At 45.7% G+C, this 27881-nt stretch overlaps 1 protein-coding gene across 1 annotated transcript in view; it reads left to right on the forward strand.

Annotated features, from left to right (window-relative positions):
• The first annotated feature begins 221 nt into the window (after positions 1-221).
• Positions 222-27881, forward strand: part of ylpm1 (YLP motif containing 1) — a 39061-nt gene continuing 11401 nt past the window's right edge. The window contains exons 1-18 of the mRNA XM_080791120.1: positions 222-1438; positions 9440-9667; positions 11272-11463; positions 12777-13315; positions 13858-15473; positions 15645-17178; positions 17496-17613; positions 18416-18560; positions 19288-19377; positions 20261-20435; positions 20734-20954; positions 21197-21348; positions 22467-22529; positions 23880-23999; positions 24389-24565; positions 24663-24746; positions 25084-25167; positions 26542-26634. Of these exons, the coding sequence (XP_080647246.1) occupies positions 731-1438; positions 9440-9667; positions 11272-11463; positions 12777-13315; positions 13858-15473; positions 15645-17178; positions 17496-17613; positions 18416-18560; positions 19288-19377; positions 20261-20435; positions 20734-20954; positions 21197-21348; positions 22467-22529; positions 23880-23999; positions 24389-24565; positions 24663-24746; positions 25084-25167; positions 26542-26634 (6339 nt within the window). The 5' untranslated portion in view covers positions 222-730. The remainder of the gene's footprint in view (positions 1439-9439; positions 9668-11271; positions 11464-12776; positions 13316-13857; positions 15474-15644; positions 17179-17495; positions 17614-18415; positions 18561-19287; positions 19378-20260; positions 20436-20733; positions 20955-21196; positions 21349-22466; positions 22530-23879; positions 24000-24388; positions 24566-24662; positions 24747-25083; positions 25168-26541; positions 26635-27881) is intronic.

Consider the following 27881-nt stretch of genomic DNA (forward strand, 5'->3'; position numbering starts at 1 on the left):
AAAGTACACTTGAGAAACCTTATGGTGCAAAAAAATGTTTTATGGTCAAACCATATTGCACCCTCCTAATAAATCACTGACCTATCATAGGCTACATATACTCTACTGTGTGTGTGTGTGTGTGTGTGTGTGTGTGTGTGCGTCTGCGTGTGCGTGTGTGCGCGCGCGCGCGTGTGTGTGTGTGTGTGTGTGTGTGCATATCCGCTGTGGACACAGTCAAACCGGATCAGCAACCCGTAGAGTGAATTGACCCCCAAAACTTTTTTAACGGATATGAGCTCATTTTTTTACGCGATGTATACGTAGTACTTCCGACCTTGCGTGCCGTGCATTTTGTTGGCTAGAGAGAGGCTAACTAACTAACTACAGTAGTAAAGCACACACTGATGCACACTTCAATGCATCTTCTTTAAAAAGCCATCATCAACACATTATTACTGATGCATCCTCCTAGCCGCTGTTCTGTTCGATGCCCGGGGAGTCGCTATAACCAGCGTTTGTAAAAAGGGTAGTAATTTGCACCATACATACGATGAAAACACACAGACTGTATGAAAGGAAAGGTAGGTCCGCATTCATTCGCTAGCTAGCTGAGCTAGCATCGTCAGCTTAGCAGCAGCCAGCAGCACAACACAAGGCCCGGATGCTCTTGAGTCGGGACTCGGAAGTCGGAACGGAACAATTAAAGGCCTGTAAAGTGTAAACTAGTTCAGTTCTCGAACCACCATCCATGTATCCTTCTTGGGGGAATTATGGTGGTGGTGGTCACCAGCAGCCGCAGAGCTTCGGCGGAGGCCCCGGAGGAGGAGTGGGAGGAGGACCCCGCAAGCAGCCGACGCCGGGCGCCCAGGACTCGCTGGCGGGTGGAGGATACGGTGGCGGCCCCGGAGGAGGAGGAGGAGGAGGGTTCGACGCCGGGAGCAGCAGCGGCGGTGCCGCCGCCGGCGGGTCCCTCTTCTCCAGCCTCCAGGAGCAGCACCAGATGCAGATGCAGCAGCTGCAGATGCTCCACCAGAAGCAGCTCCAGTCGGTGTTGCACACCAACACCGCCGCGCCGGGGCCGTACGGTGGTCACGGTGCCCCTGCCGCCGCGGCCGGAGGAGGAGGAGGAGGGTATTATGGCGGCTCGCAGTGGCAGTCCGGCGGCGGCGGAGGACACAACATGGACATGATGGGCTACGGGGGTTACGAGGAGGCCCCTCTGCCGCTGGAAGAACCCGAGCCGCCGCCTCCGCTGCCCACCGAGGCGCAGCCCAAGCCTCCCCCGCCCGCCGCGGAGCCGCCGTCGTCGGCGAAGCAGCCCCCCCAGAACAACGGCGGTGGTCCCCACGGGGGTCCCCACGGTGGTCCTCACGGTGGTCCCCAGCACCTGACACATGAGGTAAAGCAGAAAGAGTCCTCCGCGCCCGAGAAGGACAAGTCGAGTATGTCTTTGCAGGTAAACAACAAAACGACACGTTAGTGACTTGCAACAGTTTGCATGATGAGTGTCGTCGTGTTGTAGTAAAACACAAACAATTAAGAAGTCTTCTAAACACACAGTTAACATCTTAATTTTAGCTGTACTATATAAATGCATATTGTTATTAATTTAGTACTTTGTTCACCATGCCACCATGCATGCTCCTCAAGATAATTATTTATCATCCCATTTCTTTCTATATTTATTTTTACATTGTTTGATTTATATACGTTTTGCAGAATTACAGTACATTTCAACTCGATACAAAAAACTGTTAACTGTTAACTGAGTGGACGACTCTATAAACTAAGCATTACGCTTGTTTACAACTAGAATTTCGTGCGCGCTTCGCGCGCACTCATCCCAGAGCTACTTCGCCACGCACTATGGGAAGAAATAAATGGCGGGAGTTGACTCCACATGTAGTAACGGATGGGTTATTGGAAATGTAGCATTGTTTTGTCTTGAATATTTCCACAGCCTAATTACTAAAGGATTGTGACTGTGGGACAGACATACAGTCTGACATACAATAGGCTACACGTGTGCACAGTGAATAAACAATGACCTATATGCCCAGAGTTCTTAAATTAACATAGTTGGATTTTAACAGAAAGACAATGCCATAAATCAGTCAAAGTAAGTGACAGACTCAACAGTAGCACACAGCATGCAAGGCAGCGATGCATGCATGCAAACATGTTTGTCCAGCTGAGATTTAGTGTCTCCATCTCTCTGTGGAAGAGGTTGCACATGACCTGTACGGCCACACTGAGGCGCTCCAACACAAACACATACACAAAACAACACCACGCTGTTTGTCCAGTTGACCCAAATCAACACCAATACCTAGCCTGTTTGTCCAAAACACAGTATCTGCTGGCCACGTTTCTACTTCGCCACAACCTAATGTTAGTAACAAATGTAGGGGAGAGCCGCCAAGGTTGTAACGCTTCACGGTTGTAACATGGACGTTATATCTTGATTGGTCAACGCCACCATGACGCCATCGCGTCAGTATGTGTGCAGCAACGTACTCTACGTGGCCAGGAGTTTGAAGTTTGAAGTGTTTACCTTCAAAATGCGTATAATTTTACACCTGGAGTATATGTGTGCTACAATTTTTGTCTTTGGTGTTGGTGAATAAAAATCCACATGGATGTGTTCATGCTTATGTTCTTCATTAGTTTGCATCGTGTTTAGACGGAATTCACGTTCATTCTGGTCTGTAAGCAACTGCAAAGAAAACTTGCAAAAGCGGGTCATTTGTAACATGTGTTAGAAATGGTCCGCTTCCATTCAATGGGATATGTAATATTTACATATTTGACATATTGGCCAATATTATATGTTCTGAAATTGTATTGTATTGTGTAGTGTATTCGAAAAGTAGTTTAGGGTTGTATAACATTGTACAACTCAATCAAACAAACGTTTGTTTAATCAATGTATTGCCCCATTGAAAAAAAAGAAAAGGCCAAACTGGTACACCCGATACTATTTAATATTTCCCTTATGTTTGATATTTTCTTATCACATCCATGGTATGAAAACAATGCTAAGGAGTTGCTTCAATGAAATATAATTGCTTTAAGCTGAAAACGGGTTATTAGTTATTATGTGTAGTGTAGTGTAGTCAACATGTTAAGGCTCATACACACTGCCCGGTATTTGCTGCGATTATGCTTTCGGGGAGCATTGTTGGCGCTGGCCGAGAAAAACCCCTGATCTGACGTTAAGTGGTGCCCAAATGGTAGATCACGATCTACAAAGGCTTTGCAGGTAGACCACATGACATGGCAGTAAAAATATATATAATTTTAATAAAAAAAACGATTTTTGCATCTTCCGCTTTAGATGAACTGAAATGACTTGAGTGATTGACATCAAAAAGGGCCTGTCAGCTCAAACACACAATGCAATACTTGTTGTTGCTTACAATCATCAGTAGCAAAGTCAAATACCAACAAAAATAAAAGCCTACGATTTGCATTGTCCCCCCTCTATTTCCCATTCCATGTGCGTTTGTCTTATATGTAGCCTATATGAAAGGCCCCTCAATTACATTTTGTCACTATTTGCAGCAATGGGATGATAGTTTTATTTGGTGGGTATGTTGAGCTGGTCGTTTTGAAAGTAGCTCTCAAGTCCATAAAACAAACTAACATAGGCTACTTCTCTATAAGCAGAATCATGAATAGGCCTATTTAATTTATACAAAAGGAGAAGAGAGAGAGAGAGAGAGCAATGTGTTTGTGTCTCAAACTTTGTCTAATATTGTTTTAGAGCAGTGGTTCTCAAACATTGTCATGGCAAGAGCAAAGGACCCCCAATATTTTTTAAATGTACAAAAATAATCCCAAAATTGCGCATCTATAAATTCTAAGCATGTGAGCCGGGACTGTGTGTGTGTGTGTGTGTGTATATACATTCCGTCTGTAATTCCCTGTAGGCTTCACGTGAATAATGTTGTGTGCGCGCGTGCGGAGAAATAGTTATTTAATGAATCGCATGTTGGTGTGTGTGTGTGTGGGGGGGGGGCCTTACAGGCGTGCATGTGCGTGTGTGTGCGTGCAGGCGTATGTATACATTAGGGCTGTCACGATTCGCCTAGTCCACGATTCAATTCAATTTTGGATTTGCAGCTCACGATTCGATTCGATGTTCGATTCGCTATCACGATTCGCCTAGTCCACGATTCAATTCAATGTTCGATTTGAAGCTCACGATTTGCTTCGATGTTTGATTAAATTTTTTCAATCTATTTTTTTAAAACCTTCTTTTTCAGCATTGAGGGCTATATTCATTATAATTTAGGCCAATATCTTGGTTTGTAAAGAAAAACACTTGTTTCCCAATAAGTCACATTTATTTTCTATAAATAACAAATCAGAATGAGAATAAGAAAAGGTTTAACAACTTTGGGTTTTATGCCCTAACATTTTTTAAATGTTTCTTTAAGATGAGATGACTTGTAACATTCTTGTTAAGCTCTAAGTAAGTAAATGAAAGAAAAAAGAAGAAAAGACAAATAGTATATAGACCCATCTGTTGTTAGTTCAAGTATTAAATACTAATTTAAGTGTGTAATTTCACTTATACACTACCTGGTTATAAATAGCTGCAGTAGGCTACACCATTTTATGCAGTATTTTATACTATTTCTATTTAGTGTACATTTAGTGGATGTGGCTTACATCCGGTCTAAAGCCCACCCACTGTATGCGCTGATTTCCATACACAATCCGTATCCTCCCCTCACCGGATGTTGAATTAACAGTACTAACGGCCATATATTTGACGATCACATGTATTATTAGTTTTATACATTTTAGGAGTGAAAACATGTGTGACCTGCATGGCATTTTGTAACGTGGTTCTGCTGTTCTGCAACTCTCATTAAATATTGAAAGCCAGCGTTTGCCACCACTGATAGTGGTCGCATGTCTGCAGCTATGCAGACCGCAACTCCGTGCGTTAATTGTTTTGCACGGGGCGAATTAGCTGAGAGCTTTTCTCTATAAGAATATAGTTGGCTGTGTTGTTGTCTTTGTACCATCGTCGTTGGACAGATCGATTTCTTTGTGATGTCTGCTAAGATGCTGCGTGTTGCCTTTGGGATACGGCACTCGTTTTCTTTTCCACACTTATTTCCGTGTATCATCGTCGTCGCTGTCTACAACAGCACTGGCCATGGTGAAACGCAGCAGCCGTCTCGTTCTCTCACTTGTCAACTCCTCTCTGTGTGTGTGTGTGTGTGTGTGTGACTGAGTGTGTGTGTGTGTGTGGCACTGCTCCGATACAGTTGGATTTTCGTCTCTTTTTTTTCTCCATGCATTCGCATGGGCGGAATGGCCCGGCCGCTCGCGGAAGTAAATTGGCTGTGTGGCGAAAATAGGCAAAGTGATCGGTGTAAGGGTGATATTTTGGCCCAATCCGATTATTGACAAAGAACAATGTTGATGTAACTAAGGGAATCGTCGAGTCATTTTTTTTGTAAATAAAGAGATTTAGATGGAATAAGCGAAATAGCGATCGTATAATCTCTCCTGTTCCTTCTGTCTCTCATCAATGTCCTGCGCGAGATCAGATTCTGTGCTGCGCGAGATGACATTGTCAAGCTAGTGTGGGGGCGGGGCTGGTAAGAGACGGCAGTGTTGCCAGGTTTGCGAATTGTAAGCGAGTTGCAGTGTATGCAAGTAGCGTGGTAAAATTCCTTGTGTTGTGGCAACAGCGTAGGGCGCAGCAAATACGACATTGAGGGGTAGAAACCATCCCGGGCGCGTGGTTCATGTAACATGTGTGTCACTGTGAAAGACTGGCCCCATTAAGTGAACGTAGTTGGCGTAGTAGACGCCAACATGACGATTTTGGTAGACGCCAACATGACGATTGTGACGTAGGCTGTTGACGTTGAGCAATAACAGCGTGTTTCATAAAAGTAATATTTGCAGAGTAAATGAGACACTTGAACGGCAAAAAAATAGGCTATATCAGTGCGGGGAGCGTGCCGAATTTATTTTGCATATAGAGATGTGTGGTGAAAGTGTGGTTCGGTCGGAGATAGAGCATGAAGAATGAGTATGGGTACGACTTCTCACTTGTATATATAGATAGGGCCCACCATTTTCAATTCATCAAAATTCATTCAAACATTAATTGTCACTAAATGTCTTTGCCTAAAGTCACCTTTCCCTGGCCCCTTCTGATGATCGTTCTGATCTGCAGAAGATGGTCTTGGTTATGTATTGTGTACATCATGGCATGTCTAAATGCATTGAGTTAGAGTTGCTGCTAGAAATATGTGTCATGTGCAGTTGGACAGTGGCTTGTTAGTGTGTTGTGGTACTGTGTATATCTGTGCATGGGATGTTGAGGATTTGGTGTGTTCAATATTATAATTTTTTTATTCTTTTCCGCCCTGCCTCGGTAGTTAGTTGGTAGATAACAGTATTATTAACTGTCCAGTGTAGTGAGGAAAAATAGAACTGGGCAGTGGGCATTAGTGGGTGGATATTGCTTGCAATCTCACCATACAGAGGCCACAATACGATGAATACCGATTTATGGATATATATATATATATATAGATTATATGTTTATTCAAAATAATGACCATGTTGCACAAATACAATAAAACACTCAGGCTCACAGAGGCAGGTTTGTCAACAAACTGCGTCCGGGTGTTCGATCGATATATTGCCATATCGATTAATTGAATGCACGATTAGTGCAGCGGCATAAACGGAGGTCTACGTCCTGTCAAATAATCCTGCTTGTCGCCCAGGACGAAGTTTAATGACAGGACGGAACTTTAATGATATCCTAACCGAGCGCACCGCTCCACAGGCTGGGACATTCAATGTCATTTCCGGTTTGGACGTCATCCAAAGTGATCCCCCTCCATTTTAGTGGATGAGAGGAAAAGTCTTCAAACGTGAATAACTCTTGATCTAAATCAATCCGTCCAATTCTAACCAAAGATTATGTTTTTGACGGCCCGTCGCTTGTCGCCTTAGAAGTAGACATAGGCCCTGAAGAAACAAATCGCTGGGCGTCCTGATTTAATGGTTACAAATACCCCCTGGGCGTTCTAGGTGTGTTAAGTGCAAGCTGCCAGATTTCATACAAAATCTCAATTTCCAAATCTTTACCCTCCTGCATGAGGCAGTGCAAAGAAAGAGAAGTTGAATTGAGCGGTTTATGTTTAAAGTGTGACAAACTGGGACCACATTTTAGGGCATTTTTCTCAGAAGTCAATATCACAAACAGTTTTGAGCGTGTAGGTCAGTGACTCAATTGACCTGCTTTTGAGTGTCCAGTCATACAATTATTGGCTTAGGAATGCGCCAAATAATAATCTCAATGAATTCGATGCTTTGTGGGTTGTGCAATTGAACTACTTTAAAACTACTTACATTGAAGACCAATTTTATGGAGATGTGGTTGGAAAATGGGTGCTCCTTAAGCCCCCACCCCCTCATTTATTTGATCAGAATTGAGATTCTTAAAAAAATGCAGGCGTGGTTGTTGTTGTTGGGGGGGAGAGGGCGGAGTGGAGTCATTATTTTGTCATTGGTCATTGGGGTCATTGGTAGCCTTTCTCCCTCGTCAACAGGGAAACGAACCACGTCCCACGGTAAATACACATCGATTACGAAACTAGAAAAAGTGCCCCTCGGGGCACAGGTCTCTACCAGGGCAGGTCAGGTTATAGGTGGCGCTATAATAGGCCAATGTGAAAAGGGTGACATTTCTTCTCACACCTTGGATGGTAATAGGATGTTTTGACGCATTTTGTTCCAAAAATGTGTTTTGCAAAAATCCACCTGTTGGTGGCGCTATAACAGGCCAATGTGAAAAGGGTGTGATATATTCCTCAGCCTAGTAGGAACGTCTGTGAAAGATTTCACGTAAATTGCACGCTGCGTTCATGATTTGAGGCTTTTTGTTCAAAACGGGCCAATCCTGCAAACTTTGAAAGTCAATGTTAGCCAATTTGGATGGAATCTGTAATATTGGACAGATCCGTCTTGAACACACATGACTAGAGATAGTGTGTAACGATTTGCAGGATTTTTGGACAGAATCTGTAGGAGTAATATCAAATAATGGGGTTTTCAAAACTCTGCCTCCTGGTGGCGCTATAACAGGCCGTTCTGGAAAAGTTGGGCCAGAGGTTCATCGTCGGCATCCAGGGAGTGTGTGTGTGCAAAATTTGGCATCTACCGGGTTAATGTTGCAGGAGATTAGCTGTACACGTGCAAAACATACTCTCTCCCCATGCCTTCGGCCTGGTGGAGACAACAAAACATACTCTCTCCCCATGCCTTCGGCCTGGTGGAGACAACAGAATAAATATTAATTAGATATGCTACGTCACGTCGCACAAATCCAACGCATGTGTGTAGTCTGTAACGTAACGAGTGGCGCCAGATATTTCAGAAATGGCCACAGAAATGGCACAATGCCTTTAAACCAGAACCATACTCCCGGCCCTTTTTAAAGGGGAGTTCCACAGTAGCCTTTACATTTTTGACTGAAATCTGATGATAATGTATTAAATGATATACGGCGCTATAGCTTTAAGAAGGTAGGCGGAGTCAAGCCAGTGAAACAACAACGTGCTGCCGAAGCGGGAAGTATCAACATCTACAACAGATACAAATAAATGTTCACGCAATTTAAGAAGACATTTATCGTTTGACCGGCCGTGCGCTCGCTGTGTGTAAACCGCTGAGGAACGCTCGGCATGGAGCTTTTGTTTTTTTTCCCCCTTTTTCGCTACTTCCAGCGATCAATGAACGGATATATCATCATCATAATTACGGTAAGAAAACAGCTGGTCCGGAACTCTCCTTTAAGTCTGTCAATGGCAATGCATTATGGACCGTTGAGGCAGTTGTCAACTGACTCACTAAAACGGTCTGTGGTTTCCGAGGCTACTGACTTCACTTGATCACGTAATTCTTTCTGTGTTATCTACGATTATAATAACCGTACGCCCTAGGCTAGGGGACGGCATGTGCCACCTTACGTACGTGTTCGTACCCAACCTGGATGGGTTGGATGCAACGGGTTAAAATGCTGGGAATGCAAGGCTTGTGTTGTCAAAGGCTAATTTGAAATGTAAATGGCATTGCCATCTTATAATGTATCTCTATACTGACCACTGGTGCGTAAAAATAAAAGTAATTTATTGTTCCATATTATGCCAGAAGATGACAAATATGACACCTTTTGGATATATCCAGGGCTCACAGTTCACACTAATGAAGCCAGAATAGCCCAAACGTCCCTAACCCCTCATGTCAAATCGATAAATATAAAGAATGCGACCTGCCATATTATGATATAGCTCGAATATCTTCTAATTCATTTTTTTCCTCCCTTAATCATTCATGCTTCTTTTGTATCATAATTTAATGAGGACGATCTGTCATCTGATTGATCTCTCCTTTTATTCTACCCACTCAGGATCAACAACAGTATTGGTATAAACAGCACCTTCAGAATCTACAGAAGTTGAAGAATGAGAAGTCCAAACAGAACCAGAGTGAGGGGGGCGGTGGTGGTGCTGCAGCTCCACCGCCACCAGCTCAGAACCAGCCCGCCCCCCCTCCCCCAGCGGATGCACCAAAAGGTGCACCTCCTCCACCGCCACCAAAAGAGCAGCCGCCGTTGCCTCCACCTCCACCTGAAGAGGTAAGCTTACCTAAAATGAGAAATATTGGGGTAGCATTAAAAATGCAGCACGGACAAATCAAGGACTCGTTTCCGCGTCAAGACCTTCCCCTGGCGTGTGTCGGAGGATGAGATTTAGATGAGTCGTGTCATGTAAATCAAATGACCCGTGTGCACTAACACATTTGTTTAACCAGCATTGTAGTGGCTAATCAACACCATTAACAATAAAACTTAAAAGCCACTAAAAGCACCGTGCAGCGAATCTTACGCAGTTTGGTAGGGAATAAGACCATTGTCCAGTCAGGGCAGCCACATTTGATGTTGTTTTTATTTGCTTCTCCAGACAGATGTAGTATGAGGTACAAGATGTCAAAGTGCTCTCCCTAGCTGCTGGTAAAATACCATGGACCTTCCCAGTGCTCTCTTAACCCATTCTGACCTGAGATCAGATTCATACGAGGTTTCCACTGGACACACACTGGTCTGATGGACCCATTCTGACCTGAGATCAGATTCTAAAAATGTCAGTCGTTCTTCGATTTTTCAAAAATAGCAGACCTACAAGCTCGTAGCGCGCCACTCGGTGGCGCGCTATGAGCTTGTAGATCTGCTATTTTTCAATAGCTAAAGCATAACATGATGCTAACACCAAAACGGGTTCCCGTTCAGAATGGGTTAATTAAATAGACTCAGCTGTGAACTGCCCATCACCTTCAAAACAAAAGCTCTAGCTGCAACAGAAATAATGGCTGTAAACTAACCGATTAAGCAAAGCAAATTAAACTAAAAATAAGAAATGCATTAAATATATAACAAATACTGAAATAGCAAATTACTAAATATAGCTCCCACAAGCATTATAACAAGGACGAGGAATGTGATGACCCTACGCACATTCACTACGTACCAGAGTTTCCTATGTTGTTATAATACGTAGGATGTTGTGTATCACAAAGAATAGATGTATAAATAAACTACTAATGCGTCGGCGTGAAGCCTAGTATATCTACTCGGTGTCACCCGGCAATGACTTCATCAAAGACATCAAATCAGCCGGCAACGGTACAGCAGGGCTGGTGGCAAAACTATTTTCGGGGCCTGTTCTCAACCTGCCAAAAGTACCTCTAGTCTACACGGGAGGCGGCCTTTTTTCCGACAGCATTCTAGCCGACGGGGCAACGGTCCGATCCGCAGCGGTGGGACATTCGCTGCGATGCGAAAAAGCGATGGTCCGACATGCGCTGCTCCCGTGCTTGCGGTTAGGGTTAGGTTAGGATTGAGGTTTCGGATCAATATGCTGTCGGAAAAAAGACCTGCACCCAGTCTACACTGCCTTTTCACATTTGGGATTGTATTTGTTATTTTTTTCTGATACATTTTCAACATTCATGAATGCAACCAGGTAACTGAAAATCCCTGTTTTTGTTTTTCAGAACAATCAACATAAATTGCCATTTATTTATTTTGGTACTCTTACTGGATAATGTTACAGTTGCATCAGTTATGTTCTATAATGAACTTAGTGATGTGCCAGTGATGTCATCAGCGTTCTTCTAATCCTGACTCATCTGCCACGCAATTTTGGTAAAACAAAATAAAATAAGCTTGTTTTCTTTTTGCAGATGGAACGCCTGCAGGACCCAGAGGAGCTGGCCCGCCTCCAGCAGCTGCAGGCTCAGGCAGCCGAGTGGCAGAAGGTGCAGCAGCAAAGGGCAGGCATACAATACCAGGCTCTCATGAAACAGCATGAGAAGCTCCAGCAGATCCTGGAGCAGTACCAAAAGCTGATTCAGCAGCAACCAGCGAACATACAGGTAGCTCGTATGTGTTTTCTGTCTTGACGCCACGCAGTCCGTCTTGTTTCTCCGGGCCACACGCATGCACACACACACACACACACACGCACAAGAAGAGCAGAGCATGGCTGTGACCAGCTCAGTGGCCTTGTGGTTAGAGTGTCCGCCCTGAGACTGGGAGGTCGGGGGTTCGATCCCCGGCCGGTCATACCAAATAATGGGACCCAGTGCCTCCCTGCTTGACACTCAGCATCAAGGGTTGGATTGGGGGTGGGAAGTGAGGACGCTGGCGTCGACTGTTCGCCGCTTCACCTCCCAATGTATGAATGAATGAACCATTATAAGCGCTTTGAGTAGGCACATAGTGCATAGAAAAGCGCCATAAAAATGCAATTCATTATTATGTTACAATCGGTGTCTCACAGCTAACAACAAAACCTCTGGCTTCCCATCATGCACCTGTAAGCCAACATGCACAAGGTTAATTAAATAAGGTTAGGAAGCGAAGACCGTATGGTGGACTCCATGTTGCTCCCTGGAAGTAAAGAAACATGCGCAATTGAAACCAAGGAAGCTGAACACGGAAGTGTTGGCTGCATGTAGCCCATTGCGCATGTTTCTGTCCTCCCAGGGAGCAACATGGAGTCCACCGTACGGTCTCCGCCTCCTAACCTTATTTAATTAACCTTGAACATTCATTGCACGGCATGACGTGCATGTCACGTGATCGGGCGTAGCCAATCGGAAGAAGGAAAGTAGCATAAGAGCTGGTATTGGACAGTAGTGTAAGATCCCCCCCTTATCCCCTCACTGTATACGTTTCTTTTCCCTTTTTGCTTCATTTATGATGAATTCCTGTTCTGTTCTTTAACTATATAGAAGTGTCTATTTGTACGTCTCTAAATGTTTTGATGAATTGAACATGGTGAACCCTGTTGTAAACAAGTGTAATGCTTAATTGGGTCGTCCACTCACAGTTGACAGTCTTTGTATTGAGTTTGTGTTTGAAATGTACTGTAATTATACAAACTGTTAATAAATATTTCAATCAATCAATCAATCAGCCACCGAGTTTGGTTGAAAACGCAGAGGGGAAGCCAGTGACGTATCAAGAGCAGAAAGCACAGGCGGGAACGGCGGTTTTGCATACGTCTATGACTTGGCCACCTGAACTGGCGCACATTTTGTGTGCGCCATTACTTTAATCACAAACATTGATAACAGGAACGTTTTACTTGTATTGTCACTGTATTGTACACTAGTTGTGAATACATGCCATGCTAACCTGCACTTAATACTTAATATCTTTCTTTTAATGCCATTTGTTGCAGTCGATGACCCTCGAAATGCAGCTCAGGCACTATGAGACGCAGCAGCAGCAGTTCAACCCACTGTTCACAGACTGGGAACAGACGTTCGGCCTCTGGTACGAGCAGTTCCAAACGTACCCCCACAAGGACCAGCTCCATGACTATGAGCTCCAATGGAAGCAGTGGCAGGATCAAATGAACACGACGTACGCTCACCTACAAGAGCGGGTCGCCACTCTGACGGCCAACCAAGTGCCGCCAGCGTCCAGCCAGTACGGTAGTGGGATGGGGATGATGGGACACAGTGGCCAGTACTCTGGGCAAGACATGCAACAACAACAACAGCAGCAGCAACAGCACATGCTAAGCCCAGGTTTGCAGCAGTCCCCGGGTGCTCTTGGAACTAGGAACCAAGGCCCTCGGTCCGATGGTTTTGGGCCACATTCAGAATCGCCAACCGGAGCCAATGTTGGAGAAGGCGGACCTGGCGGTATGGGAGCCAGACCCACAGGCCCGCATCCTGGTCAACCTCCACACTACAATGGTCCCAGAGACACACAGTGAGTTAAACTACATTATCCATTGTGGAAATGAACACAATCCCGTGTTAAATCTTTCCATTGTGTTAGACCTGGTATTGCGACTGCTGCTATTGAAAATATAGAGTTCAGTCCATCCGATCTGCCATATATATCCTATCAAAGTTCCCTGGGCTCATGAGTGTGAGAGAAAGTTCACACCAAGGTAATTAGAACATTGTTTCCATGCAGCCACGTCCGCTCTTTGCTTTCTCCATATCATATCTTTCTGTTTTGGAGCTTAGGCTTTGCTAGATATGGGGTGAAGAGTGCTGCTGCATGCATTTCTCCAATGACGTTGCACTAGAAGCCCATCTACTATTTATACATAGAAACCCAGTGGACTGACTGACGAAATTAAGACGGATTCCAGGTCCCAGATTTGCGTCTTTTCCAGTGAAAGATGAAAAGTCCAGTGAAAGATGTCTTTTCAGAATTAACACGTATTCTCTAGAGAAGCTTGAGGAAGTTGAATGTACTTATTTGGAATCGGTGAATGGTAATATATGCTCATTTCCCTCCAGGTTTGACGGGGACCATGCTCCAAGATTTGACCATCCGACGCAGCACTTTGACGGTCACAACAGATTTGAACATCCGCAAATGGATCAGCCTCAATTTGGTCATCAGTCTAGATTTGATCAGCCCTCTCGCTTTGAGCGCCCTCCCGGGCCTCAAGGCCACCCTCGATTTGAACGCCCTCCTGGACCGCAAGGGTACTCTCGCTTTGAACGCCCACCTGGACCGCAAGGGTTCCCTCGCAACGAGCGCCCTACCGGACCCCAAGGGTTCCCTCGCAATGAGCGCCCTACCGGGCCCCAAGGCTTCCCTCGCAACGAGCGCCCTACCGGACCCCAAGGCTTTCCTCGCAATGCGGGCCCTACCGGACCTCAAGGCTTCCCTCGCGCCGAAAGGCCTCCTGGTCCCCAAGGCTTCCAGCGTGCCGAAAGGCCCCCTGGACCCCAAGCCGTCCCTCGCTTTGATCGGCCTCCTGGACCTCAGCAGAAAGGTCCCCAAGGTGCCCAGCCTAAGACGGAGCAAGATAATAAATCTCATCCACCCAATGTTGACTCCAAACCCCCAGTGAAATTGGCAGGACAGCTGCCAACTACAAAAGTAAATGAATCCAAGTCAGATGGTAAAATTAAAAAGGAAGGGGAAGAAATGGCAACTGACGGCAAGAATCAACGCGGGGGATTCTTTGTTCAAACCGCTCCCATCCCTCAATCAAAAGACGCAAATGAGAAGCCTAAAGCTCCTGATGCTGGTAAAGATTCTGCTAAGACTGATAAAGCACCGCCAGCTGGCGCCAAGCCCCCCGTAAAGACCCCCGTAAAGACCCCTGTAAAGGCTCCCGTAAAGGCTCCTGTGCCTCCCAAAGCGGCAGCTCCCAGTCCCGCCAACAACAAACCGGGAGGACTAGTGAACAAAAGCAACGTGACTCAGCCAGGACCAAAACCCCCTGCGACGACAAAACCGGGTTCACAGCTTCCCGACCAAGTAGATTCAAAGCCAGAGCCGCCGCCTCCGACCCCGGCAGCGGTGATGGCGCGCGGCAGAGGACGCGGTCAGCCCCCGGAACCTGCCCGCGGACGAGGGCGCGGTGGCGTCGTCGCGGGCCGTGGCGAGTTCACGGGGCCGCCTGCGCCCGCACATGAGCAGGAGATGGAAGAGACGCCTTATGACTACATGCCCCCACACGAGACCACGGAGCAGGTGGAGTACCAGTGGCAGGATCCAGCCTACGAGGTGCCTCGGGGGGGCGAGGAGCCAGAGGTTCCCCCGGAAGACGACGTGTGGCAGGACTATCAGGAGTATCCGGATTATCACTTCCAGGCGGAGGAAGAGTATTATGAAGAACCAGAGATGGGAGGAGGACCTCCGATGGGTAGAGGAGGCCCTCAGATGTGGCGAGGTGGCCCTCCCATGGGCAGGGGCGGGCCCATGATGGGCAGGGGCGGGCCAATGATGGGCCGAGGCGGGCCGATGCTGGGCCGAGGTGGGCCAATGATGGGCCGAGGCGGACCGCCTATGGGCATGGGAGGTCCAATGGGTAGGGGAGGGCCAATGGGAGGTCCAATGGGCAGGGGAGGTCCAATGGTTAGAGGAGGTCCAATGGGTGGTCCAATGGGCAGGGGAGGTCCAATGGGAGGTCCAATGGGCAGGGGAGGTCCAATGGGAGGTCCAATGGGCAGGGGAGGTCCAATGGGAGGTCCAATGGGCAGGGGAGGTCCAATGGGTAGGGGAGGGCCACATATGGGCATGGAAGGGCCTCATATGGGCATGGAAGGGCCTCATATGGGCATGGAAGGGCCGCATATGGGCAGGGGCGGGCCACATATGGGCAGAGGAGGGCCTCATATGGGCATGGGCGGCCCCCCTATGGGCAGGGGAGGGCCCCCTATGGGAAGGGGCGGGCCCTCTATGGGGAGGGGCGGACCACCCATGGGCAGGGGAGGCTCTCATATGGGCATGGAAGACGAAATGGACAGGGAATGGGTGGACCCGGAGTCGGCAGAGTACTGGGAGGAGGAGGACCCCTACTGGGCAGACATGAGAGCGCCCATGAGAGGCATGAGACCCCCGTTCCCGCCGGGCCGCGGCCGCCCGCCCCGCGGCCACCCGGGCTTCGCACACCCGGGGGCGGGGGGCCGAGGGGGGCGGCCGCCTCATGGCGCCATGGAACACGACCCTCTGGGCCCTCCGGTGGACCTGGACATGGACATGGACCCCATGAGACACCCCATGCGTCACGGCGGCCACGACCCCCACGGCCCTCCCATGCCTCACGACATGGGCAGAGGCCACCGGCGACCACCGCACGACCTGATGGATCCGATGGCCGATGGATCTGCATACGACGACGGTCTGGAGAGAGAACCCCCCGGGTGGTATCACCCTCCCCACGGGGTGGCCAGGGGCTCTTCTCCCCCGCCGCACGACATGATGGACCGGGGAGGGACGAGGGGTGGTCCGATGGACCGAGAGGGTATGGGCGGCCGGGGGCTGCATCGTCCACCCGACGACTACGAAGGAGAACGCGGCGAGAAGGAACGCGGCGAGAGAGAGCGTGACGAGAGGGAACTGGACGAGAGAGAGCGAGGCGTGAGGGAACGGGACGAGAGACAGCGAGGCGAGAGGGAACGGGACGAGAGAGAACGGGACGAGAGGGAACGTGAACGCGGCGCCATAGAGCGCGGCGAGAAAGTGGTCACCGACTACGGCCACGGAGATGACCGATACGGCTGGCGGCCACCGCCCAGGGACTATCCCCCTGACGAGTACGACCGCAGGGACCCGTACTCGGACCCCGAATCATGGGACAGACCGGGCAGAGAGCGCCCTCTCCCCGACAACAGGGGGGACTACCCTCCTCATCGCGTTCCTCCGGCAGATCGCTACAGAGACGACCCGTGGCCAGAGGAGAGAGAGCGAGGCCGCCCGTATTCATACGAAGAGGAGGAGCTGCGGAGAGGAGGAGGAGGAGGGGGAGGAGGCGGCGAGCTCAGGGCGCCACGCGACTACAGGGACGAGCCGCCGTACAGACGGGACGAGGCGCCATACCCGCCGCTTTCTTCTTCTTCCTCCGAGTGGGACAGACCTCCGAGGCCTCCCCCGTCACCCGACAGGGCGTATCCTCCAGACTATAAGGAGGCCCGGCCGCATTATGACGACATTCCACCTCTGCCGCCCCCCCAGGCCGCGGCCCCCCCTCCCGTCGCCAAAGCTCCAGAGAGCGCCGTCGACCCGGCCGCTCAGGGAGCGAGTGCGAGCGGGGGACTGGCGCTCTCGCAACGCCAGCATGAGATAATCTTGAAAGCTGCGCAAGAACTTAAATTGATACGGTAATTTGCCCAGAGACCACCTTCTTTTTCTGATTTCATGATCAGTAATGCTGGTGAAAATTTTAAATTTACACATGATATTGAACAGGTCTCTTGTACTGTACTGTTAAGAAATAGCTTTTTTTTTTTGGTTTTGTTATACAAACATTTCCCCAATAAATAAGAGACAAAATGTGGGATTTTGAGAAAAACTGACTAGTTGCAGAACTATACTGACTGACTTAGTTTAAATTAAAGATCACTAAAGTTCAATTCCAGCCCTTTTGTGTTCATGTAAGGAGGATGTTTTGTTGACCCATCCGTCTCTTTGTCCACAGGGAGCTGCAGGATGTGAGGCCCCTTCCCAACGAACCCCAGCCTCCTGTGGTCAAGCCTGCGCTCTCGGCTGGCCTACTTGGACTGGAGATATCTGAAGATGTGAGGAATGCCCTGAAGGTAAATAAATATAAACTATGATAATGTAATAGAGATATCTGAAGATGTGAGGAATGCCCTGAAGATAAATAAAACAAACTATGATAATGTAATAGAGATATCTGAAGATGTGAGGAATGCCCTGAAGATAAATACAAAAACTATGATAATGAAATAGAGATATCTGAAGATGTGAGGAATGCCCTGAAGGTAAATAAATATAAACTATGATAATGAAATAGAGATATCTGAAGATGTGAGGAATTCCCTGAAGATAAATAAAACAAACTATGATAATGTAATAGAGATATCTGAAGATGTGAGGAATGCCCTGAAGATAAATAAAACAAACTATGATAATGTAATAGAGATATCTGAAGATGTGAGGAATGCCCTGAAGGTAAATAAATAAAAACTATGATAATGTAATAGAGATATCTGAAGATGTGAGGAATGCCCTGAAGGTAAATAAATAAAAACTATGATAATGTAATAGAGATATCTGAAGATGTGAGGAATGCCCTGAAGGTAAATTAAAAAAAACTATGATAATGTAATAGAGAAATATCTAAAGGTGTGAGGAATGCCCTGAAGGTATGATAATGTAATATCAAGAGCTTTGACCCATTTAGACCTGAGGCTGATAAAAAGAAAAGCCTTCTAAACGTCCTAAAATATTTTTTTCAAAAATGACAAAACATGTATGTTGCTATAATACTATCCATGGCAACAACTACCCCTCAAAAGAAGGTTTCCAGTCTTGAAAGGTAAAAGCCTATTCCTTATTTTCCCATAAAACACTGTGTGGTATTCTCCTCTTTAGGGCATGGCTGCCAACAGTGGACAGCCGCCCAGCGGTGGTCCGGTGTCTTATGATAATTCCATGGCCACAAGTTACCAACAACAATCCATCCCTCCGGCCGCAGTTCCAGTGATGCCCAAGACTGTGGATTATGGTCACGGACATGGTAGGAAGTGCAACTTTTTATTCACGTCTTTAACCCATTTTGGACTGAGGTCGATTTAAAAAAAATGCTTCTAATGGCCAAGCTACACCAGGCTTTTCTCGCCCGTTTACTCTAAACGCACGGACCGTTTCGTGCGTTAAGCCAAATGCCCTGGCTACATCGATCTGTCAGACGCGCGTCAGGTTTGTGCGGGACCTTCCGGGAGGATATATAGATTTAGAACCGATCCTATTTTTAGAGCACGCGTAGGATGGCCCGCGGTATCCGTGCGTCTGGTGTAGCTGGTATCATTGACATATATTGGTCCTATCCAAACGCACTGTACGCGCGCAGTAAACGCATACGCACGCGCGCAAAATTGCCTGGTGTAGCTTGGCCGTTAATCCTAACATTTTTCTGAAAATGTTTCTATGTCAAGTGGTGCTCAACCTTTTTCATGTCAAGGACCCCCAGAATTATCTCTTATTGGGCCACGGACCCCCATCTCAAAATATGTAGTTCCAAGGACCACCCAGAAGCCAATATTTTAGTTAAAAATGTTAGCTCTGAAATATAAATTCAGAGATTTGCGGACCCTTTAACTAGCTTGAATTAGCTAAATTATAACGATGTTTAAAACACCAAAAGGGGTTCTCGCCCAAAATGGGTTTTAAAGCATGGAAACAAAATTGAAAGAGAAAGAAATTAAAAATTAAAACCTTGGGTGAAATGAACTGTCAATATCCAGAGCCTGGCGCCACCGTTGAGCGGATCTCCTACGGCGAGCGGATCGTTCTGAGGCCTGACCCGGTACCGTCCGAAAGACACTACGAGAAAGGTGAGTCGTCTGTACTTGTATTCCATCAAAACCTTGAAGCATATCGTTGCTGTTGGGCAGAAACCTTATGTATGTGTTTTCCTAAATTAACTCATCCTTCGCTAAGGACTTCTTTAACGCCTTTTTTTAATGAGATTTAGATCTATTTATCTATTTAATGATGAAAGCCATTAAGTTGGCTTACCGCTAATCAAAGCTCCCCTGGAGCGGCATCTCCGTGGTCGATTGCTTCCCCTTCAGGCAACAAAGCATTGAAAAAACCATGTGTTCCATTTCAAATCACGCTGGATAAATAAAACGACTGTTTAGTGTCTTTTCCACATGACCGCGCATCTAAAATATGAATGCTTCTAAAGTCTCTTAGCGAGTGAATACGCCACACCATCGTATATGACCGTCGCCATATTCTGTATGAAGATCACCACACTGACCTCATCAAACCCTGGATAGCCATACATATTTTCATCCGACCTCATCAAACCCTGTACACTCAATATACAATATATATACGCTCCATATATGGCCAGTACATCAGGGATCAATAAAGAGAACCGTATATTTTTAAAACAAGGCAATACAGCCTCATCAAAGTTGGTGTTGTAACTTTATATATTGTCAGTTACTTCCATGAGAGTTAGTTGCTTTAGCAGACATTTTGAGGGTCCAATGGAGTTAAGAGGTTTTGTCCAAAGCACTTTTTACAACACACAGACAGACGTAAAGGGTGTTCAATAGCACTTTATTTATGCCAAAAAATTGAGTTGTGAGGTTTCCTCCCGACAGCAACGAATACAGTTTCTACCCGACAGTGACGATATGGATCTTCATGTTGTTTTGGTTAGCCTGGTTTACTGAATCTATTTTCTTTTCTCCTCCTGTGTAGAGTCACTGGGTGGCAGAGACCCTTATGGCAGAGACCCCTACTACGACAGACGCTCGCCTGACCCCTACGAGCGCCGCTCGTACAGCAGAGAGAGAGAGTTGCACAGGGAAATGCCTCCTTCGGACTACGATCGAGATCGCTTTGAGAGGGAGCGCTTCCACCAGAGAGACGAAAGGTATGCCACTCGACGAAAAGAAAACCCTTTGTCCAAACTGTTGGGAAGTATTATGCTACTTCGTGACATAATGTAACTTTGCTTTCTTTTCTTTTTTTGTCTTTTTTTTTAATTTTTATTTGCTTCTTTTTTTTTTAATTTATCCAAGCCCACAATCCATGGCTTTTGAAGAAAGGTAGTATATCACATTGTGTCGCACGTTGTGATGAGTCAGCCATGTCTGTGTGCAAAACTACTGGACTAAACACGTTGGTTTAGTTTTGTTTAAATGTAACCATGATGTGTTTATCTTCAACAGACCTCCTCTGGGACCCCCGTCTCGCCCCCCGGCCTACAGGGAACGGGACCCGAGGGACGTGCGAGGAGAGAGGGAGGGGCGGAACAGTCGAGACCGGGAACTTCGGGAAGACCGCTACGGAAGGTCTGGATACGACCGGCTCTCGCCCGAGCGGGGCTTACCCGAGCGAGGCTTACCCGAGCGCGGACCGGATCGCTATGGCCACAGTTCCTCACCTTATCGTACGTTAAAAGTTCCCACGCCTGTTGTGAGACGTTCCATGCACGCTAGGGCATTAGGCAGCTAGTCGACTATTCATTTTATGCGACTGATCCCGAGTACACTGTAGTCCTTGTTTATTCAGCTCCGTTTATTTCACGATTCAGGAAAATGCATCAATGATAATGAATGATCTGATTTAGAATCAGAATCATGGCACGTATAAAATGAGATGCTTCTTTAACTGTGTGTGACGTGTACGCAGTGGACAGAAGAGGGTATCCAGAGGAGCGAGTGCCCGGCCCGGCAGCGTCTCTCCCTCCACCTCAACCGGCGCCGCGGGTCGAGAAGAAACCCGAGATCAAGAACATCGACGACATCCTCAAGATGCCCGGCAGATGCTCTCGACCAGAGAGAGTATGTTAACCCATTTTGGGCGGGGACCCCTTTTGGTGTTTTAAAGCATTATTATACTTTAGCTATTGAAAAATAGCAGATCTACACGCTCAATCCTACGACCTACGATCTTGTAGGTCTGCCGTTTAAAAAAAATCGGCCAATTACATATCATTTTGGGGGTCCTTGACATGAAAATGTTTGAGAACGACTGACAGAAACATAGGGGTTTTCAGAAAACTGTCAGGATTTAGAAGACATTTTTTAAATGTTGACGTCAGGCCTAAATGGGTTAATGATCACTACAGCCAGCCCACATGGTTTACTCTTTGTATTGAACAATTTGATTGATTGATAATACTGCAACAGGTTGAACGAGACTCACGAGTCTTTGAGACACACATACGGGTATTTCGGGGAGGGGCCGAATCATAACTTCATAGCGTGAAAACAACACTTTGCATTATGGAACGTACACATGGTTACATTCCATGGGTTTCAAGAAATGAAAACGAGACCGCCGAATACAAACAAAGAATCATGTGATGTTGATCCCCTCCCCTATTGGCTCATTGAAAAATCTAGTCCACAATGGAGACAAAACTGTCCTTCGACAATGGAACTGACTAATATTGTGGTACTCGAGTCCAGGCCTCAAGTCCACATTTTCATTTACTCGGTCTAGTCTTGGTCTCGCACGTAAATTGACTCGGTCTCGACTCTGTCTCGGACCAAGGGACTCGGGACTCTTCTCCCACCGAGTGCACTCAAGTCTCGACATTATTAGAGAGCTGTTGGTGCTTAGACTGTGCTATCTTGTTTAGTAACAAGATAGCGCCTGCCTGCTCTCGCATCAAATGAGAAACACCTGGTCTCTGTCTCGCCTCCCGACGGTTTCGGTCTCAACTCGGACTCGACCCCCTCCCACACGCGGTCTTGATTGAAGCATGCGACTTGCCCTAGATACCGTAAAGAACATAAGGGGGGAAATATATATGTGTGTGTGTGGAACCGAAGAAACCGATGGTAAGTCCTGTGTTGTGGTCAGTCCTGTGTTGTGTGTAATTGCATCGGTATGAGCCTGTTTTTGTCTTCTAGAAAATTATAAAATGTATTTTTCTTCCTCTTTTCTTTCTTAGATTGTGATCATAATGAGAGGGCTTCCGGGAAGTGGGAAAAGCCACGTTGCGAAGCTTATACGAGTAAGTAAAACAGTCCTAATGTAGCAGAAAGGTAAGGAGTAACGTTTACTGGGATGATTGAACAGTTGTTGTTCTAAGACAAAGTCTTATTACTTAACTTAAGACCTGGAGGCGTGATCAATGCCATTTGGCTATTCTGAGTGGCCAAAGAGCATTGACCACGCCTCCAGGTCTTAACCCCTTGAAGGCCAAGGACGTTCTTTCTGACGTGCTATCAACAAATCCCTCATGGCCAAGGACGTTGTGGACGTGGTAGACAATAATTCCAAAAAAAATTAATAAAATTATCATTTTTTTCCGATTTTTTTGCATTTTATTTTTTATTTTTATGTAATCTACTAAAAACCGGCGGAAATCCGCGCGATCGTGCACTATCGTGCACGCGCGCCGTCTCTATGTGAATCGCGGCAAAAAATCTGATATTTTGGGACTTTCTGGGCTCGATTTGGTTGATTTTAGACTAATTTATGATGAAGCTATTGTTAGCCTAGCATTCCGAGAGAGTGAGGCTATCTTGTAGGGGACAATCTTTTCACTTCTTGTTTACTCCGTTGAACAGGAAGTGATGTCAAGAGATTTGACTCTAACGGCATTTTCAGCATAATGGTGCTTTCCCGCCATCTGGTGGCAGTTTTGGGTGTTACAGTTAAACTGCCGGATTATATATATATAATGAATTTAGACCGCTGTTTTTTCTTTTTGCATGAAAATGACGAATTAAGAAATGGGGCATTGGCTGGCATTGGCCAGCTTTGGCGACTTTTTGAATGGCAATCGAAAAATGTGAGATATGACCACAATGGCATGAAATATCTCATTTTAAAGCTGCATGTCTCTACTTCACAATGAAAGAAAAATTATGACTCTAGCTTATTCCATTGTTTAGTAATAAGCATTTTAATACACCTTGGTTTTCAGTGAACAGTGAAACCAAGTTGTACTAAAATGCTTATAAGTCAACGAAGGAACATGCTAGAGTAATAATTCTTTTTTCATTGTGAAGTACAGACATGCATCTTGAAAATGAGATATTTCATGCCATTGTGGTCATATCTCACATTTTTCTATTGTCATTCAAAAAGTCGCCAAATCTGGCCTAAGCCACAAAAAGATGTGATTTAAGGCTGGGAATAAGAGGGTTAAGTTAAGTAATAAGACCTGGTACTTAAGACACGCTTCCCTGAACGATACACAATCTACTACATTTATAATTAATCTTTCCAAGGCAATAATAATCTTTTTCCTTCTCTCGCAAACATCTATCTAAAACATAAGCGATTTATCTCAGTATTATTATTAAGTAATGAGTTGCCTTTCTCAAATGCAATGTCTTTTTTGTTTGTTTGTCAGGATAAGGAAGTAGATTGTGGCGGAGCCCCCCCGAGGGTCATCGTCCTGGATGACTACTTCATGACGGAGGTTGAGAAGGTTCGGAAGGACCCGGACACGGGGAAGAAAGTCAAATCCAAGGTGGGTTCACATTGAGAGTTCCCCTTTTGGTGTTTTAAGCATTGTTATACTTTAGCTATTTAAAGGTTTGGGGGTTTGGAGTGGCACGCTACGAGCTGCTATAGGTCTGCTATTTTTTTTAAATCGTGAAAATGTGGTGCAAATCAGTGAATATATATATATTACATTTTGAACTAACATATATTATTATATTATTATACATATATAATAGAGATAATTCTGGGGGTCCTTGACATGAAAAAGGCTGAGCATCGCTGACATAGAAACATTTAGAAGCCTTTTTTTTATCTACCTCAGTCCAAAATGGGTTAATTGGAGAGCTAACTGCACATTAATATACATGTTGTATTATTATTGCCGTTAACTGTAAAGTGAATAAATCCCTCCAGGAACTGGAGTATGAATATGAGCCAGAGATGGAGGAGACGTACCGCAGCAGCATGCTGAAGACCTTTAAGAAGACCCTGGAGGACGGGTTCTTCCCCTTCATCATCATCGACACCATCAACGACCGGGTGAAACATTTCGATCAGTTCTGGAGCGCAGCCAAAACCAAGGGCTTTGAGGTGAGCCGTTTATTTATTTTTTATTTCTATTTGCATGAGATTTTCTTTCAAATGTTATCTAATTTACTAAGGAGAATATCTCCCCACATTGTTTTAGGTGTATTTGGCTGAGATCACTGCAGACTCCCAGACCTGTTCAAAGAGAAACGTCCACTCACGCTCACACAAAGATATATCCAAGGTTGGTACGGAACCCGGCACCACATCTAGAAATAAAGTCAATTGCTATTTATTTTTAGGGGGCGGCGGTGGCTCAGGGGTGGAGTGGCTGGATGGGAACCGCAAGGTTGCCAGTTCGCTAGTGTCGAAGTGTCCTTGAGCAAGACTCTGAACCCCTAATTGCTCCTGATGTGCTGGTTGGTGTGTGTGTGTGTGAATGTAATGCACAATCTATGTAAAGCTCCTTGGATAAAGGCGCTATATAAATGCACCATACACCATTTAGATAACAGAATAACTTATCTAATGGTTCCTAACAGCAACATGCTCTTTGGTTCATGGATTAATTCTTTACACAGATATCAAACAACTGGGAGTCGTCACCTCGTCACATGGTGAGACTGGACGTCCGCTCCTTGCTTCAGGATGCTGCTATTGAGGAGGTGAGTCTACACTCAAACCAAGATAGAGAAACCACATTTCAACAGCGAATGTGAATTAAAACAAACATAAACAAAAGCTACGTAGTAAGGCGAGGATACCGATGTTATGGATGCATCACCAGCTGAATTTGTAGAAACCTTGTAGGAACAGCTTACATGGTAATCCGCGGTACACATATTAGTGGTTTTTATGCTCGGAATGGCATACAGTGTATATGTTTATAGAGCCTATTAAAACATGAATCCGAGCCGCGCTAATCATGATGATCCTCTGGGGTGACCGCCCACCACCTCTAGGCCCTTCGCTAGGCTACAGATCCAGACTACATCACTTCCCTGTATACGGGACCCCCTCTAAAACGAGATGCTGCATCTCAAGGGGCTATCCTTTCAATAAATTCTGACCAAATTCCGGGCTCGGGCGGAAGGGACTCTTCTTCTCGGGCTTTATTTCGCGCATTTCTCCGGCACTGTCGCCACGATCTCACCTAGAGGGCTGGGCAGGATCGATTGTGTTAACCACTAGTATTGTATTACATTGGTTATTGTTTTTTTTACCTGTGTAGAGCCCAAGTTAACAACCACACTTGTCCTTTGGCTGCCCAATGCTCCTGTTTGTTCTTTATTCTTTTATTTATTAGGATTTATTAGCATTCCACAAAGTGGTCGCTAGTCTTCCTGGGGTCCACACAAGAATGTATACAGTAAAAACAGATGATAATTCAAATCTAAAACGAAAAAACAGAAGTCGCTCTGCATTTAACAGACAACAACCAATAGTCAGTGTTTACACAAAATAAAAGGTACAACAAAATTAAAAAAAATAATAGAATTACATCTATAAAGGCAGGGCTTAAAGTTCTCATTCCTGGGGACGGATTTCAGTCCTGAAAATGTCATAGGGGTCATTTGATGAGATCAGTGCTGATTTGCAAAAAAACTTTTTCAGTCTTTGTTCATGACAGAAGCCTGTGTATAACTGTTCATGACTTTGTCTCTGTGTGCAAAGGCAAACTTTAGCTATTGAAAAATTGCAGATCTACAAGATCTATGAGCTTGTAGTTCTGCTATTTTTGAAAAATCGTGAAAATGTGGCACAAATCTTTGAATATATATATATATTCTTTCAGAGCGAACGTTTTCAACTCAAATCTTTGCTTCTTGTGGGGGTCACTTGAACAACATATTTTCAGATGGCGGTCGGCGGCCAATTCTGGGGGTCCTTGACATGAAAATGTAAATGTTTGAGAACCACTGACACAGAAAACATGGGGTTTTTCCAGAAAAGGATTGAGAAGGCATTCGTAGAATCGTCGTCTAAGGTCTAAGTGGGTTAATTAAGCTGCAGGCTAAAGTGGATGTTTGTGTTTTCAGGTTGAAATGGAGGATTTCAATCCTGATGATCACGACGCGGAGCCCGTACCCAAGAGAGAACCCAAGAGGGAGGAGGAAGAAGAGGGCGATATGGTAGGATAAGACACACCCGTTATGTCACTCATCACGTAGTTGTCAAACATTATGTTTCCACTAAACCTTTTTATTCACAACAACAACAACAACAACAACCCATAGATTCACAGCAAGACTTCTTGTTATTTAGCTTTGGTTACAGCGCAGGTCGAGGGACTTTTACTTTGCTTTTGTAATGATTGTCACTAGTTTTGTTGTTGCAACGTCAGCTGTAGCCTTTTATGAAATAGGTTCCATCTATCTCGGGTAATATTTAAGCAAAAACACCCTGGGAAAAAGTAACCTTCCAGGAGTTCTGCTTGTTGATAACATTAGAGCCTCGTTCACACATTCGCACTGTAACCTGGAAGTTATCTAGACATTAACTGGTGGGGCTGTATGTGTCCGACTCAATAGGACCTGACACGCAAGGAACATTAATTAGGCTGCCCAGCTCCCTTGAGCCAATTCTGTGTATATAATGTCTGAGTGGACATGATGGTTTTAGTCTGGTGAATTTAAATTGAGCGTGTTGGAAGAGTTTCTTAGGTGTGTGGGAGAAAGAATCGATCGCTGAAAAACGGTTAATTAATTAATTCGGCAGGTTCTATTTGCTGTTTTTAGGTTTGGTTTCTGTGGATCACAGAATCAAATTTCTGAGACCAATGGCAATTGTTTTAAACAACGTTTAAAACGCAAACGACGTCTCTTGCCTACCATAGTTGGGTAAACTTCTCTGTACATTAGAGACCAGAGATGTTATTTATTCAGCTTGGAGGACGGCTCGATTCGATGAAATGTAGGCAGTGGCTTGTTGTCTACGTTAGACCTACCATGTTGTCTACGTTAGACCAACCATGGCAGGAAAGATGTGTCTGTGTTTTGCATCATGGGTGCATCAAGCAGTTAAATTAATCTGTCGTGTTCTGTGGACGGAAATTAATTATTTGTCGCATTTTATCCTCAAAATCTTCCTCGCGCTGAGAGTGTCACGTGCCTCTCCCCCAGACACAGCAGCTCGGCTAATAACAGGTTATTTACAGTCATAGAAAAAAAGAAAGAGAATGTCTGTTTTTACTAAAAACTCATCCGAAACGGACATTCTCCGGTTGCATGAAAGGTCATGTCCTCCTGACATTTAGAGTTCTTCGGGTAAGTCCGAGATCCGAAAACACCCGAGGTTCCCAATCCGAACGCGTCCGGTTCCATCCACAAGAAGTGACTCGCGGGGCCGATTCGAAAGCCCCTACCGTATGTCTTGTAAT

This window comes from Protomyctophum bolini (assembly GCF_963924005.1).
Source record: "Protomyctophum bolini genome assembly, chromosome: 19".
In the NCBI taxonomy this organism is placed as follows: Eukaryota; Metazoa; Chordata; class Actinopteri; order Myctophiformes; family Myctophidae; genus Protomyctophum; species Protomyctophum bolini.